The sequence below is a fragment of the Stegodyphus dumicola genome, chromosome 11 (assembly GCF_044657685.1).
Source record: "Stegodyphus dumicola isolate Sdum_Otavi_A_Nest chromosome 11, ASM4465768v1".
Classification (NCBI taxonomy): Eukaryota; Metazoa; Arthropoda; class Arachnida; order Araneae; family Eresidae; genus Stegodyphus; species Stegodyphus dumicola.
This window is the reverse complement of record NC_140778.1, coordinates 118,704,753-118,721,945: the sequence shown is the minus strand read 5'-3', so window position 1 is coordinate 118,721,945 and position 17,193 is coordinate 118,704,753. Positions and strand designations below refer to the sequence as shown.

Sequence of the window (17,193 nt, the reverse complement as noted above, 5' to 3'; positions counted from 1 at the left end):
ATAACGATATCTTGGTTTCATCACTCCATAGAACTTGTGACCACTGATTATCTGTCCAATTAACGTGTTCCTTTGCCCACTGTTAGTCTTTTTTTTCGTTGCTGAAAATTAAGAAAAGGCTTTTTTCGTCTGTTAATCTTCTCCTGATTGTGCTTGAACTGACAGAAACACCAGCATCATTCAGATCACTTCTGGCGGCCGCTGATGACATTTTCCTATCTTGGAGACATAGTCTTTTTATTCTTCTGTCATCAATAGATGTGGTGCACCTTTTTCGGCCTTTTCCTTCTTTGTTTCTTATTGAATTTGTCTCCTGATATCGTAAACAAAACTTTCGGACTCCAGATGTAGTCACTGAACCACCCACCTGTCTTGCAATTTCAGCATAGGATAGACCACTTTCTCGTAACACAATAATATTACATCTCTTTCTAGGTGTCCAATCTACTCTTTTATTTGTCATTGCTTCTTGACTAAATATTAAAAATTTTTACAAAAATTCCTACATGGAATTGCAGTGTATAAGAAACAGGTCCTCCTTCTACAGAACAAAGCAAAATAATGAATTGTTTCAAGTGTAAACATGATATCAGCTTCTACTGGCAGTTACTAACATTTGATTGGTTCTCAGAACAAGAACAGTGATTGGCAAGGAATGCTAGACATTACAAACCACTTCATAACTGTGTTTTTTTATTTATATTAAAGTACATATAACTTTTTTTTGTATTGCAAATAATTGAATTTTGTGTTTTGTATTGAATTCATTAATAAATTCTCTTTAAAATAATATATACAAGTTTGCATTTTGCGAAACGTAACATTTTCTATAAGCATGCAAACTTCAAACACATAAATATTTTCCAAAAGTATCCACACTTTTGGCCACCACTGTATCTCTATCTGAAAGATATATGTAGCATGCACATATACTTTCAAGAAACGTGAAGCATAAAATGTTGAGTAACTATCGAAGCAAGCCGTCTGAAATAACACCTAAAATCCATGTTTTTTCTCACTATAAAAATTTAGAAGTGATTTTAATAAGGCATTATAAAGTTAATAACAAATTTTGTATTTTCATATAGATTGTGAATGCATTAACGGGAAATGTGTTTTGACTGAAACCAGGGGAATTGCCTGTCGGTGTCCACCGGAGTACGGCCACGTTACACCAACAGTGTGCCAAAGTACGTGAAATAAGTTTGCTTTTCTTTATAGAAATACAGTCAAAAGTCGTTAATTCGGACACCCATAATTCGGAATGATCTATAATCCGGACCTCAAAACTAAAAACTTTCTGCGCATGCGCCGCGTTGACACATGCGCATAGGCGTTTACGCATGCGCGTAAGACGTTTTACGACTGCTCATATGAGTGTGCGCGTGCGCGTTTTATGTATAATGGACGTATAAGCTAAAATTATCTAATTATCTATTTCAGTTAATGTTGATGATTGCGTTGTTCCTTAATTTTCAAATTGGATCCGGCTTATTATTTTTTGCAGACTGTAAGAGCAATTTTATAAAAGTAAGCTTAAACTTTCGATTATATCAAATAGAATTTCCGATATATATTTGTTAATATGTAAAGGATCTAAAGGGAAAGTATGTTTTGAAATCCGAAATCTGTTTATCAATTTCACGCTGCTCGGCGGGGGGATCGCCGCGGCGGGCGCGTAATGAATTGGAAGTTGATCTGTCAACACTATCCTTATCTTCAGCGCAGATGTTTTTATTTTATTTGGCTTATAATTCCTTACCAAATGTAGTACTTCATCTCGATATGATCCGTCTTTGATATGATTTAAAACAAGTTCCTCGTCATTATAATTCGCTTTCGATAGCGAAGAAAGTGACAGAGGTTATTGAAAACGAGAAAATTTCGATTGACAAATTAATCGGTGTTCTAGACACAGCAATTATAGGACTTGAACAGCGGAACTTTGTAACTGAACAAGAAATTATGTCTGTTTAATAGAATTAAAGAGAAAGTATTATCACATGAAACGAAGCAAAACTTAAACAACTTACATTGAAAGAAATGTTTAATAAAGTAAACAAATAAATATTAAGCGTTTTCTTTTTGCAAATTTTGATACCCTTTAGATCATAATTGTTCTTTATTTCATAAATTACGGTTTCATATTTTTAATTTTAGAATTTCTGCATTTCATCTTACGAGATTTAAACTGATGATCTATAATCCGGAAAAATCGATAATCCGGAATCGCCGAAGTCCCGACGAGTCCGGATTAACGACTTTTGACTGTAGTATTTTTAAATCTGTCTGTTAACGATGTTTTTTATGTTGACTCATTATATCATATATATATATTTAGCGGCAAATTTAATAGAAGAAATACCTCTGTACATATGCCTTGAAAGGCAACCATTGTTACCAACTTACACTACTCCTTAATTTGATAACTAACCAGTTTCACACTTAATAGACTTCCGATGCTGAGCATATGCTCCGTCACCAGAAGTACAGTCTCGTGTTTATTAGCTACATCATAGTGAATAGCCATGATATTATCGGGACAGTGTAACACTGGAAATAAACTGCGGTATAAATAAATCCCATAAAATTCTTAAGGCTTTCCAATAGGTAATGTATATGCATTGCCTAATTTCCTAAATTTCACAGCTGAGTCTGTTAAAAAGGACAAATGCAATGATTCAAAACCGCTATTAACTCGTTTTTCTTTAAATTTCTAACTAAGAAATTTCGTAAGTTTTAAATACCAGATCCTGGTTAACTATAATATTTTCATGGCTAAATATATTATTCAGTAGACAACAAAATATAGAAAGCTCATACATTTCAAAATACGCATTCAATATTTCGTCTCGATTGTTTGGCCTTAGAAAAATGATTCAGATTAATCATCACTAAATACTTAACATAGCATTTCACAAAAAGATATTCGACACAAATTTTCATACATTTGGAATTTAAGATTTCTTACACAATTAGTGAATTTGTTTCCAATAAATTATATGATTAAATAATCATTATTTGGAAGAATGTAATGGCTATTTACAGAGGCGGCATTCAATGTTAGCAAGGAGAAATGAAACTACCACCTATTACTCTGCCTGTGATTACAAAATCAACAACGTCTGATTTGATGTATTACATTAGGGATACGGAGGCTATCTGTCTGAGGACAGCGATACATGCGTAAGGATATGTAAAGAAAACTGGCTCGTATACACGTTACACATTGGAAAAAAACACGAAAATAGCTATGTATTAAGCCTGTTCACAGGAATTGGAAGCCAGACTACATTATCAGTGTTCAGCAGCTTTACAGCTCGCCCGCTAATGATATCAATAAACAAAATTTTAAAAAATCAAAATTATTAATTGAGGTCTTTTTTGGCATGATTGAATTCATAATATAAATAAAATTAATCTCATAAAGAGACGCTAAAATTTTTAAAAAAATCAATTTTATTCTCTTCTTTGAACAAAGTGCATATTTGATTCCCAAACAGAAAATTCCGATCACACAATATTTTTATATTTAAAAGAAGCAAAAATATATTTAATAACTGTCTTAACAAAGACATCAAAGATTATTTCTTTGGAGAGCTATTTGGAACAGATTCAAGATCTATTTGAACTTCCTTACACAAAATGAAATATTATTGTTATTCGAATATAAAGATAACTAAATATATTTGCTCTGGCATTAAATCACCATTTCAAATATTGTGAAAAATTGGAGTAAGACGTTGAACAGATTTCGTAAAATTTAGAATATAGTAATTTTAGTAAAAAAGTTTATTACTCTGTTACAAATAAGAAACAAATGAAAATTTGAAAAAGTATAAAATAGAGTATCGCAATGCATTAATAAAACAATTATTCAAGATAATTAGCAATGACTGTGTAGGGTTTATATTTATTTTTACTAACATTTATTTTAAGTTTAAGCTATCCTTCCTGTCAAGCCTTTACTTTTCCTTGGAATTGCCAATGCCAGAGTATGTAAATTTTAGTAGAACGCGCAAAGTATTCAAATTGTCAGCGGAAGTATTTTTGAGTTAAATAGAAGGGAAACGAGTTTGTAGGTGTGCTTTCTTGATTCACGAGGGTGAAGGTTGCTAGGTAGAAATTTAAGAACCGCGCGTTTCGGCCTGTGTGCCTACTTCGGCAGTTAGATGAATCTTTCAACTTCTCATTCAGAAAGTTTGCTGAAATCTCAGCTGTATCTTAGAACGCGGTTAAGTTAGTCACGTTTATAGAGCCTCGTAGGTAGTGACTTCGTTATTTATTCATCCTGTCATTTATTTTTAATTGCATTTTCGTCTATTTTGTTCAACCGCCGGGTCGGCGTAGTTTGTGAGCGTCAAGTGAACGCATTTGTAACTTCTAGAGTGGAATAAAAAGGGAGTTAAACCATTCTTAAGAGTTTGTGTAATTTCCAGTTCATAGCAGTCACTACTACTGTTGCGGGCAAGTTGGGGCCACGCAACACCACAACTGTTTAAGTAAAGCTTAATTCTGAACATTTGCAGCAAGCCATGATAATCACTTCATAAATTCAGCAGCATAAAGATTATTATTGTTTCAAGACAGATATATGGGAATAGCATTTATGTAAACTCAACAAAGAAATATTTTTATAACATATCTCTTTTAACTAACTATGAAACCGTATTGAAAATAATCAAAAACTTGGTTGGTTTTTATAAAGTTACAGGAGGTTAAGGAAGGATTACCTTTCTAACACAAATGGTTGACTTCACGGCAAACTCTATAAAAGAAACTTTTTTCAAGTTACACATAAAGAAAACTACGAAAACACCGGTGTAACCCGTAAAACATTCATTCGGGTTATTATTCGTTATATTTTGCTATATATTATATTTCGTCATTTGTTTGGATTACCCACCATGATGCTGTATTACAATTAAAATCGAGGTTGAAAATTGTTCAGGAAACTTATCTATTGTCTGCTGATGCCCCCTATTTCTCAATAAAGTAAAAGTATAATAAATGATAAAACATAAAAAATGATAATAACATAAAAATTTTATCATGGTTTATTATGAGGTTTTGAAAGAAATGTTTTTGAACACGTTTTACCTTAGTTTTTCATGTTACTTATTCACAAATATTAAATAAGTGATATCAAGTTTTATAGAGATATTTTCTAAAAAGAAATTAATGGAAGCAAATAATCGCACACAATGAAGAAATGGCGTACCCTTCAATATTGTGCAAAACTTCCACATCACTTTCTACAAATAGACAGATAATAAGATAAATATATGCATTTAGGGCTCATTTTGTCATTCGTCTTGCAGAATGTAATTGCGGAAGAGAAGCCAGTTGCACGTTTGATAAGAAAAAGGCTACAAAATGCATCTGCAGTGAAGGCTACATGCTATCGACTTACGGAAAGTGTATAGGTGAGCATCGCTTTTTACCTGTTCATCAAAATTTCTGATTAAATATAAGCTTTAACTCTAGAACTGCGGAACATTTAAAACCATGACAATTACCGCCATTTTATTTTTTATTTAAAAATGTGAAAATTATTTATAATGATTTTAACATATTTCACTAAGCAGGAAAAATGTAATTGATTTAAAAAGTGTTTAAAATTTTAAAATAATAAAAAAAAGTTTTTTAGGTACATTGAATGACTACAGTCATACCTTCTTTTACGAGACCAGTCTGACAGTGAGCATAGCAATGAAGAACTGCCTATATAACTAACGCATGTTCCTTTTGAGTGTTCAACGTAGTCTCCTCCAGCATCCATGCACTTTTATAGGCGAATTTTCCAACACTTTCAATTCATTCAATCCATTCAATTCTTAGCATCGATTTAAAAATGCATTTATAATCTCATCAGTTTCATCTTCGGAAGGAAATCGGACGTCCTCGTAAGTTCGTTTTAGACTAAAAAACAGCCAAAACTCACACAAAGCTAGATCGGGTGAACAGGGTGGATATTTATCACTTTGATGTGTTTGTGTTCAAGAAACCCAACCGACAATTTTGCTGAATGGAGAAGAAGCATTGTCACAGTGAAACATGAATCCTTTACCATTCAATTCTTGAAGAATTTCTGGAACACACTTAGTGGTGTAACAGTTAGCTGTGACTGTCTTCTCTCCTTCCACCTTGATGGCTTTGACCAATCCTGTGCTTCTGAAACAATGGCGCACATTATGTTTTCATGGCACCTTGTCTTTTTCCCATTGTGGGCATCAGATCATCTTCAAAGACGCATGCACATTTCATCACCAGTTTGATTAATGCGGTGGCCACCATCTTTAGGTAAATTAAGCATTTCGTTACTGATTCTGACACGTTCCTCCTTTTTGGTGCTATGTTAAATTATGGGGAACCCTAAGGCAAACTAATTTTTTCATATGCAGTTTTTCCGGAATAATTCTAAACCAATATTAAGTTCCTTTCGTATTATTTGGTGGTTGCAGCAGTTTTTATTGATTAACATTTCCGGTATGGCAAACACATTATCTGGGATTACTGTTGACGACGGTTTTACTGTGTGTTTTTTTCAGTCCAAAGAGAGTTGCAACATCTGTGAAATTCTGTAAACCATCTGAATACAGTAGCACGGGATGAACCTATATTTCCTAATGCTAACTGTAGACTTGAATGCATTCTTTTTGTTGATTTAATTTTTTTTTTTTAATCATATAAAGTCATAGTGAATTGATGTTCTCGCTTTAACTACATTTTCCTCTCTGCTTAAAATTTATTCTACGCTAAACTACTTGCAAATGGCCAATAAAAATCGTCTGTTAGGCTAAAATAGTTCATACTTTCAAATCCAACTCTTAATTGTTTTCTGCCGGTTATCATCTGCGCATATCTCAAAACTTTCAGAGTGACCTACGTACCATGTTATAGTATAATAAGGGAGCATTTGGGACTAAAGAGGTATCTCGGTGTGCAATTGGGAAAAATGAAAGATTATAATAATTTAAAAAAGCATGATCGTTAGCTGATGAAGCTTCAGTTCCAAAATTTAAGAAATTGCTAGTGACCTAGGCTTTTCTCCTGTATCTCGGATGTTTATCGAGTGGCTTTTTATCAAAACAATTCGGCAACAAAAATATATTTTAACGGAACATATTGGTAAATGTAAAATGTGAAAAGCGATTGGCACAAAGCGACCGTGATAACTGAGGAACAAAAAATTGCAGCTATGAATGATTCAGACTTACCATAAAGCACTACCAACACGCAGTACGTTAGACCTCGTAACAAATAGCTTTTAACAGCAACAGCCCTTTAACAGTTTCTGTAGTATAATTTAAAAATAGGAAATTATCGGTACAGCCTTCTCCGGAGCAGCACCATCAGACTTCTGACGATCAAGAAACATTTCTCTCGGCCCAGGTGGTTAAATTTCTGCTCTACTATCCAGGCAACGCGATAGGAATATAGATCAAACTAAGCAAATCCATGGACCGATGTAAATATCCATGTTGATGGCGCTATCATGCCAGAATAATTTTCTGGAATGCAAGAGATCCTTTAATATTTCTGAAACTAACTATTAACGGCATAATTTAAATCAAAATTATTACTTATGACATACACTCAATTATGGCTGCGATGTTGATGCTGATTGTCATTCTAGGAACAACCTTCCCAAATTGTATGGTCTTGGATTCGTTTAAAGAGCATTAATTTAATTGCTTCCATTGCCAGTTCAGTTTACTGACTTCAGTCCTTAACTGAGTATTTGTTAAATGAAGTGGAAGGAATACTTGAACGTTCAGAATGATCAAACAAAATCTGAACGAATTCAAAGCGGTTATTGTAACGTGAAATAATATTTTTCAGGAACGATATCGTCACCTTTTTAGTTCATGACAGAAAAATACCGGCTGTGATGAGATAAATATTGACGAAAGCTACTAGAATATATCGGTAATATTTAGTTCACTAAGTGTATACAAATGTATAATTTTCTTAAGAGCACAAACCTACAAAGAATCAAAAGTAATGTTTTAAAAATGTAATTATTTTCTTAAACGCTTTATGACAATTTTAAGACTAAGGTGTAAAATTACAAGAATCATACATGATATTATTTAAAATGCAAACACGCTATTTTGGAATTTAAAACGTGTGATTACTCTTAATGAATATCACAGCCACGAAAATGTAATTTTAATTGTAAAAGTACATTTTTTTTATTATTTAGTGATATAATTTTTTTTTTCTCCTGACGGAAATCCATTCTTGCACGTGTTTAAAAAATGACTAAATGGTGTTTTCAGCAAACAGGTGCACTACCATCAGTGGAAGAATAAATTCCTTTGAAACTGAGCATAAAAATTATTAAATTACTTTTCTGTTTTAGGTATTTTCTCTTTTTTTTATCTCAATTTCAAACAAGAATTTGAAAATATAATTATTTAACGCAAATCAATTTAAAATGCGAACTGCCACTTCATCCACTTGTGTATAATATGTTTTGCATATTTTTTACATATATGTTCTTTACACACATGTATTAATTCGTTTAGGCATATTATAGTAATACCGTTTCGCTTTTCAAAAGGTGTCAATACACGTTTTCTATCCACATTCTTGATTGATAGTTTTCCAAGCGTTTTTCTCTCTTACTCTTTCAAGATTAAGAATTTTTAGTAACATGTATTGGTCTGTGTGACTTCCTTTGATTACAGGATAGCTGTACGCATAACATTGATAATAATCTAAATATTGTTTCGTTAATTAAGACACAATAACACGCCGAATAAATACTAATTCATAAGACAAACAACAAAAATCAGCGTTATATTTACAAAATACCACATGAAAAATGATCATTCTTAATTTGCGGTTTTGCAGCTGAGGATGGTGGTTCGGTAAAACCATCGAAACTAGTCCTGTGGAAATTTTGTAAATATAACGCTTATTTTTGTTGTTTGTCTTCTGAATTAGTATTGTTTCGTTATACAAACCAACAGAGACATGGCATTTGTTTTACGAAGAACACGGTAAACATTTAACATAAATCATTGGAAAACGATTGCATTTACACAGAATGGTCATGAAGAGTGTCTTCTGTAAAATCTTAAAGTAGTTATGCATTCTGAACATATAAGTAGAATACCATAATGATCGGTGAAAGAAAATAAAGTTTCAGTGCGAAAAGTGAGATGTCAGGTTTCTATCTGAAATCTCTAAAATAATAATTTCTAATAATTTTATAAAGAAAACTTTAAAAATCCTAAATAAGCAGATTGAAAATTTAAGAGCACAAAACAGAATTTAAATTTCTAATCTGATAGTAGTTTATTTTTAAAAATCTTTAAAATCAAACTTGGATTATTGCAACGCTTTTGAACTACCATATCAGCTCTGTTTACCATGCCATTCAGTTATACAGGATATTAACATTATGCAAATCCGCACTTATGGTACAGGGAATAAAATAAAATTTATCTTATAGAGGCTTATAGAGATATATTATATATCACTATAAGATAAATATAAAATTTATCTTATAGAGGCTTATAGAGATATATTATATATCTCTATAAGATAAATATAAAATTTATCTTATAGAGGCATTAAAAAACGCTAAAAATTTTTTAAAAAATCAATTTTATTCTCTTCCTTGAACAAAGGGCATATTTGATTTCCAAACAGAAAATTCCGATCATACAATATTTTTATATTTAAAAGAAGCAAAAATATATTTAATAACTCTCTTAACAAATACATCAAAGATTATTTCTTTGGAGAGCTATTTGGAACAGATTCAAGATCTATTTGAACCTCCTTACACAAAATGAAATACTATTGTTATCCTAACATAGAGATAACTAAATATATTTGCTCTGGCATTAAATCACCATTTCAACTATTGTGAAAACTTGGAGTCAGACGTTGAACAAATTTCGTAAAATTTAGAATATAATCATTTTAGTAACAGACGTTTATTATTCTGTTACAAATAAGAAACAAATGGAAATTTGAAAAATTATAAAATAGAGCATAGCGTTTTAATAGCATAATTAAGTTTTGAAAAATATTGTTAATAAAATTTTAGTGTGTTACATTCAAATATGTATATAATCTTACTAACACTGCTGGTAGTTTCCTTAAACGTTTCAATGGCAAAGAAATTCAGGAGATGTAAGAAATGAAGAAGGATAATGATTAAAAATAGATTGAGTAAGCTAGAAATAATTTTGATTGAAAATATTATTGCTTAAATGTTATATAGTAGTACGTGAAAATATAAGTTGCCTATAACATTAACAAGGAAATTCTTTTGTTATAATATATATTGATGATAGAGTTTGACAATACTGGCTGTCATTTCCTTAATATATATTAGTAAAGGTTACTCCGTGTCTCTTAGAAATAAATCATTATCAAAGAATGCTGTTTGAAAAAGCCATCCATATTGCACTTGAACGTAGTGACTCGTTTTCGGATGACAAGTAGATGCAAGTCTGCAAAGTTTCATCGCCAGTTTCGTGAGCATGTAAACATTTGTACTGTCAGGGATCGCAAAATAATGTTCATTATTATCGGTGTCGAAGTTGATCCAGCCTTGATATAATTTTGCGCATGCGTGAAATAGTTGTCGAAGGTCGAAAGCGAAATTTGTCGAAATTTCGGAATACTGTGATATCATTTTCCCCCGCCCAATCGATGTATATCAATTCACTGATCCGCATACATAAATTAATTCAGGAATTATTTATTTTGATTGAAAACATCTACAAAAATCCAAGTTTAAACTATCGCAAAAATTTTGTCAAAGGACGAATCCTCTAAGTTATTAGAATGTCTTCGCGAATAGAAGATAAACACGCCAATGTGACATTCAAAATCGCAATAACAACCTTGTATTTAGCGTACATATATTAAAACACTCAATCGATTTCGAAGGTAGCTAAAGGTCCTTCCTCATAAGGAGAACGAAATTACTAGAAAGGGGAAAAAGAAGAAAAATAAAGCATTGGCAAAGGAGTCTCAGAAATACGTGGTCGTAACAGAAAACACGTGAATTTCGAATCAAAGTTACACTGGCCGCCTACTTGTACTTAGCCAGGCTATCTGATCAAACATATAACACATAGACTAAAACGCAAAAAAATTAGCGAAGTCAAAAAATAGGGAGCGAGAGGCAACTGCACCTTCACGCATCAAGTCTGAGCCTCGAATGTATATCGTATTTCTCAATTTTCTGGCGATTTAGCGAATAGAATTGTCCCTCCGCGACATAGCGGGCAGTAATCAAATGATTTAACAATGTCTGTGGAAGCTTTCTTTCTCAATATATATATTATTTGGATAAACTGCTTTCAAGAAAATCAGCTAGTAATGTGGCCTTCAGCAAGCTCTGATTCTAGAATATGAAACCTTTCTTTAAATACTACCTCTTTCTGCCTCATTTAACTTCGCACGAACTAGAAATCATTATTCTGGCAGGAAACTGGAAAGCTAGAAAGACAGAGAAGCTAATTAAGATAAAAATAAATTAATAGTTTACATTGCAAAATCTTAATAGACAAATATCTCAATGAAGTCTATATAAATACGACTGAGAAAGATGGATCGCTTTAACATCGGTCGAATTTTGAATTTATGATAATCTTTTACGAGCAACTATTCTTTACAGCTCGATTGCTTAAAAATTCCTAAAATACTGTCTTTAAAGTCAAGAGAAGGAGGACTAGCAAAATTTCTCCTAATGGCAACAGGCAAGGTAAAACGTATTCTTGAGCACCAGAAAATATAAAAAACTGCAACTGAAGAAATGAAGCAGTTGCTGAACGAAAATTACCCAAATGAAGTGAAATTTTGTTTGGAAGATTAGTATGCAGCGAGAAATTATATTAGGTCTAAACGCATCAACCAGATTCTTGTTGAATATGAAATCAAACTGAAGACAGCTAATCTAAAGCACAATGTAGTACTGCAATAAGAAGTCTAAAAAATAACTAAGGAAAACGCAGTTCTTATTACAGTAATATTTCCTCAAAATGAGCGGAAGGAATAGGGAGCAATGGACAAGAGGTTGAAATGAGGGTAATGACCAGGCTGAAATTGAGGAGTACAAAGCAAAATGGGACTCTCACAAGAAATCTTTAAGAATTCCCGTTTACGAAAAATAGGTAGAATTTTCACAGGAAAGCAGATCATCTCCACTCAGCGATGAAGAGAGAAGTAATGAGAAATAAAACTTTTGAAGTAGCAAAGATCAAGATTCCAACGTTGGTGATTACACACGCTGACACTGACTGACGTTGGCTTGGATCAGAGCTTTGATTGTATCAGACGAAGAGTGAAAGGACTGTTAATGCAGTTTCATAAAATCATTTCCAGAACATCACCGTGGAGAAGAAAAACGAAGATATTTAGCAAAATGGAATTTTTTAGACCTAAAAGCAAAGCCGTTTACGAGGAAAACCGAACAGAATACTGAGAAACTTCTCGTATATTTTCTTTAACTAGGGGAAAACAAAGCTGCTCTATCCATTTCTAAAGTGAGCAACATTGTATGCATTATGTGCATATCGAAGTATACAAGCCTAAAAAGAGGGGCCCGACTCAATGTTATAATTGCCAGAGGTTCGGCGACACTCAAGTTATGTGCTTCAATATCATACGCAGTGTAGATCTACATGCCCTCAACGATGTTGTTATGAGAGTCAGTTTCAAAACCTTTTTCACATGAAACCCACTCATAGACATCCGATTGATCCTTAAGCTTGACCAGACGCATTTCTTTCCGTCTTGTTTTGATGTATTTTCAATATTTCAGGTACAGCATATCCTTCGAAGTGAGATTTTAAATATCTTAATTTTTCATTCATTGTTAAGAACGAAGAATCGGTATTTACACGTTACTGAATGAAGCATTTTAGACATGACGAAAGAAAAATGAGTACTTAAAAGAAATATCACGTGTAGAAGAGGTACTTAATACAATTATTAATTTTTTTTTACAGTTTGTGATTGTAAGAATGGTAAATGTGCTCCAAATGAAAATGGGGATAGAGTATGTCAATGTCCACCGGAATATGGTCATTATTATACTTTTGAATGTAGAGGTATGTAGATTTTTTTAAATTGTTAAGTATAAGATATTCCGTTTTTGTTTTGAAATGTTATATTCTAATCTGCGAAATACAAGATCCACTTTAAAAAAATCATAGGTACAAAACCCGATTTAATCAGCTAGTTTTGTTTGCTTAATATTCAGAATAACGAAACTCATTAAATATTGGTTTATTATTTTAAATTCATTAAAAGTTAAGGTCTGAGTAGAAAATAGAAAATCTAAAATATTTTCATCTGCATTTATGTTATTTAAATTTTTCTGAACTTGCAGAATTTCTTATCGAATTTTAAAGATTGTGATTTGTAGGCTCATATCTAAAAGTAACAACAAAGATTCAAACAAAAATGAAATTTTGGAGTTTCGATCTAACGGAAAATTTATGATAATTAGCAAGAGAGAAAATTATTGAATGCAAAGAAAAGGCAACAACATTGACTCAATATCTAGTTACGCAGAAAGAAGCGAATTTTCCTTTTATAGAAAGGATAATGCTATGAATAACGCTCCCAAGAAAACACACCGGCATTCCCATTACGTGACGCACCAGTGCAGAAACACAACGGTAAATGCCGTTAACCTCGGAGAATCGAATCTGTAAAGAAATTATTGGTACTTTTCCGGTTCGCCGGTGCAGGCGATAAAGTCGCCAATAATGGTACAACGGATGCCAAAAGGAATATCCTCGCTAGTAACCTGTTATGCCTGTTTTTCAAAACAATTCGCCGCCATTTCTTATCAGATTGACTGTTTCCTTCAATACTGGCATACAATTACATATAATTTTTACCAGATAATACAATTTTATACTCTAAGGCCATTCGCGGTAATTAAGTCAATTAGAATGCAATCCTACTACTCACCCAAAGGCGAAAATATAGAAAAGGCAAAGTCAAGGGTTAAATTCATCCATTCTAATGAGAATGCACTAGCGAAGTAAAGCACTGCGGTTTTACATAATTTCTGAGTAAGCTATTTGTACGAATTGAAATAATTCTTGCATTTAAACTATTATTCCAAATTAAGATTTAACTTGACATTAATGTAGATAATAATATTTTTGTAGCGTAGTTTACTTGCGATGAGATAATTTGGGGTCACGTGATACGAACCGGCGGATCACGATGTTGAATTATGAAAGCATAACAAATTCTTATATTAATGTCTTTTTACAAATTTATTGTCTTTATTTATTGGCTTTTTACAAAGTTTTAAACGACATTAAAATGTTTATGACTTAAAAATGAAAAATTCTTAGAACTAACAACTAACATTTGTTAACATGTTTTTAGTGTATACTGTATGTTGTCGCCAATAAAGTCTGCTTGGCGAGATTTGCGCAGGTGAAACAGAAAAGTACCAAATATATTCTTCTTTACGACAGAGATAAAGAAGGTAACTGCTTAACGTAATTTATATATTCACGTAGAACTTAACAATGGTAAATGGCACTTATTCTCATTGCACATATAGCACATCTTAAAAACAGCTGTGGACGCACTTCGATACCCGAAAATTCCTCTCGGGTTGAACTACTAGAATATAAATGTCTTAACAAATCAACCACTCCCAGTTTCAGGGATAAAGCACCAGCCTGCTGGGGTACTATCAATACAACTAACCTGTATTATTATACTGCTATTAAAGAACAAGTGAAACTATTGATAAAAAACAAAAATTCTGAATTACTTTTCAGGTTTTCTTTTATTCGGACTTATGCAACAACATCTTGTGGAGTTTACAGTTATTAAAATAATTTATGCGTTTTTCTTAAAATTGCTAGTGCGGGTTGTTTAGAAACTGATTACATAATATGTGTTTCAACTATTCAGCTTTCTAAAAAACTGAAAGCAGTAACATATTTTAATATCTTTATCGAGATTTTCAATTTGATATACAAATGTGACTGCTTGAATATTGAGATTTTTTGACTGATTAACAGGTGCTAGTGTTTTATCTGATATTCGCCAGCACATCGAGAATAACATATTGGCGTCTTTTGGCAATGAAATGGTATAGTATTAGTATATTATCTTTATCGAGATTTTCAATTTGATATACAAATGTGACTGCTTGAATATCGAGATTTTTTGACTGATTAACAGGTGCTAGTGTTTTATCTGATATTCGCCAGAACATCGAGAATAACATATTGGCGTCTTTTGGCGTTGAAATGGTATATTATTAGTATATTATCTTTATCGAGATTTTCAATTTGATATACAAATGTGACTGCTTGAATATCGAGATTTTTTGACTGATTAACAGGTGCTAGTGTTTTATCTGATATTCGCCAGCACATCGAGAATAACGTATTGGCGTCTTTTGGCGATGAAATGGTATATTATTAGTATATTATCTTTATCGAGATTTTCAATTTGATATACAAATGTGACTGCTTGAACATCGAGATTTTTTGACTGATTAACAGGTGCTAGTGTTTTATCTGATATTCGCCAGAACATCGAGAATAACATATTGGCGTCTTTTGGCGATGAAATGGTATATTATTAGTACATTATTATTATTTTTTTTTATTTTTCAAGTATTGTTTGGCTATCATATTCAAAGTCCCATCAGTCTTTTATTCTCCGCAGCTTGCTTTTGTTTTCCTATGGACTTGGCTGCATAAGAAGGCAAATAAATCCTCACAAAAACAATGAGCTTTAACAATTTGCCGGCTGCTATTGACATTAAATTTCCATAGCTCATTACGTGATATGGAAATTGGCATGCGAACTTAAATACTCGCGATTTTTCAGTAAAATATGAAAAGACTGGGATTAATGGATTGCTGCTGCTTCATTTCTGGCCAGGACTACAGAGGCAGAACGCAAAATACATTGTAAACTAACTAAAAACAAACATTGGCCTGACAATTTTTCAAGGGAAAATGATCACTTTCAAAAATGGCGCAATGCAGATATGTTCGTCATCTAAATTATCTTTAGTTAACTTTTGAAATAAAAATAAAGTTATCCTTCACACAATAAAACAAACAAACACAAAGAAAAACACATTAATAAGAGAAAGATGTACTTACGGAAAATCCTGTCAACCATAAGAGACGGCGTCAATCACGCCAAACTAAAAAAAAATCTCATTTATTAAATAAAAGAAAAAACGTTCTATTCTTAATTTTCTTTCTAATATTTCTAAATGGCTGTGTGCGCAAACTTCTCTCAGGTAATTATTCCAATTTGCAACAGTCTTGTCACTTAACTCTAATTCCTCTTTTACCCATTCAATAGTTGTTAATTCTCTGCGCCAACTATAAATGAATCCGAATGCAGTCAAAAATTAAATAGTAAAACAAAGTTCCATTTCGAATTGACACTCGCTTCGCACAAGCCTTAACGTTGCAACGCTATTACTTCTCAGTTTTAAAAAATAAAGCGCCATACGTGGCCAAAGCGGCAAGGCCGTATATATACGGCCTAGAATATTTCTTGTGATATCTGTAAGAACGTATATATACTTGCATCTTAAAATACGTCAAAGAAGTTAAGGCAATATATTAAAAGTACACAAATGCAGGTATGAACTACCAGAAGAGTTTTTACACTAAAATCAAAAACATAATTTGTTCTCATAGTAGTTTTGGAAAATTTGTGCTTTCTTGGCAAAACTCGTAGCCGCTCGGAGGGTTAACATTTTTTTGAGGCCGGTAAGATTCCATAACTTTGGAAATATTCAACAGTATGCTCTTCTGTAGTAGGCAGGTCCCAAATTTTAATCATATTTTTTAATTCGAAAATGCCTTATAGAGGGGGAAAAAGGAGTCTTTACTCAAGAATAATAACTAACACGTGTAATCAAGGTTACACCAAACCCAGGGTTTTTGAAGAAGACTTTTCCATTTTTTAAGAAAAATTGCATTGTTTGGCGTCTTTTCTTTAATATGAAAAAAAGGTCGACGGGATTTTCCGTAAGTACCGAGAAGGGTATAGAATAAAGTCTAGATTTGCCGAACGTTCCTAGGAATCAGACTGAGGGTACTTGTTTTTTGGGTACTATTTCGTTTTGAGGATCGTAAAAAATCTCCAAACTATTGTTGATGTCAGTGCTGCCAAAAATAATTGCGGCAACCCTAACGC

At 32.5% G+C, this 17,193-nt stretch overlaps 1 protein-coding gene across 1 annotated transcript in view; it reads left to right on the top strand.

Moving 5' to 3' along the window:
• Positions 1 to 17,193, top strand: part of LOC118189391 (uncharacterized) — a 307,097-nt gene that overhangs the window by 213,699 nt on the left and 76,205 nt on the right. Inside the window, exons 37-39 of the mRNA XM_085826350.1 lie at positions 1,089 to 1,190; positions 5,322 to 5,426; positions 12,987 to 13,088. Coding sequence (XP_085682476.1) covers positions 1,089 to 1,190; positions 5,322 to 5,426; positions 12,987 to 13,088 — 309 coding nt within the window. The remainder of the gene's footprint in view (positions 1 to 1,088; positions 1,191 to 5,321; positions 5,427 to 12,986; positions 13,089 to 17,193) is intronic.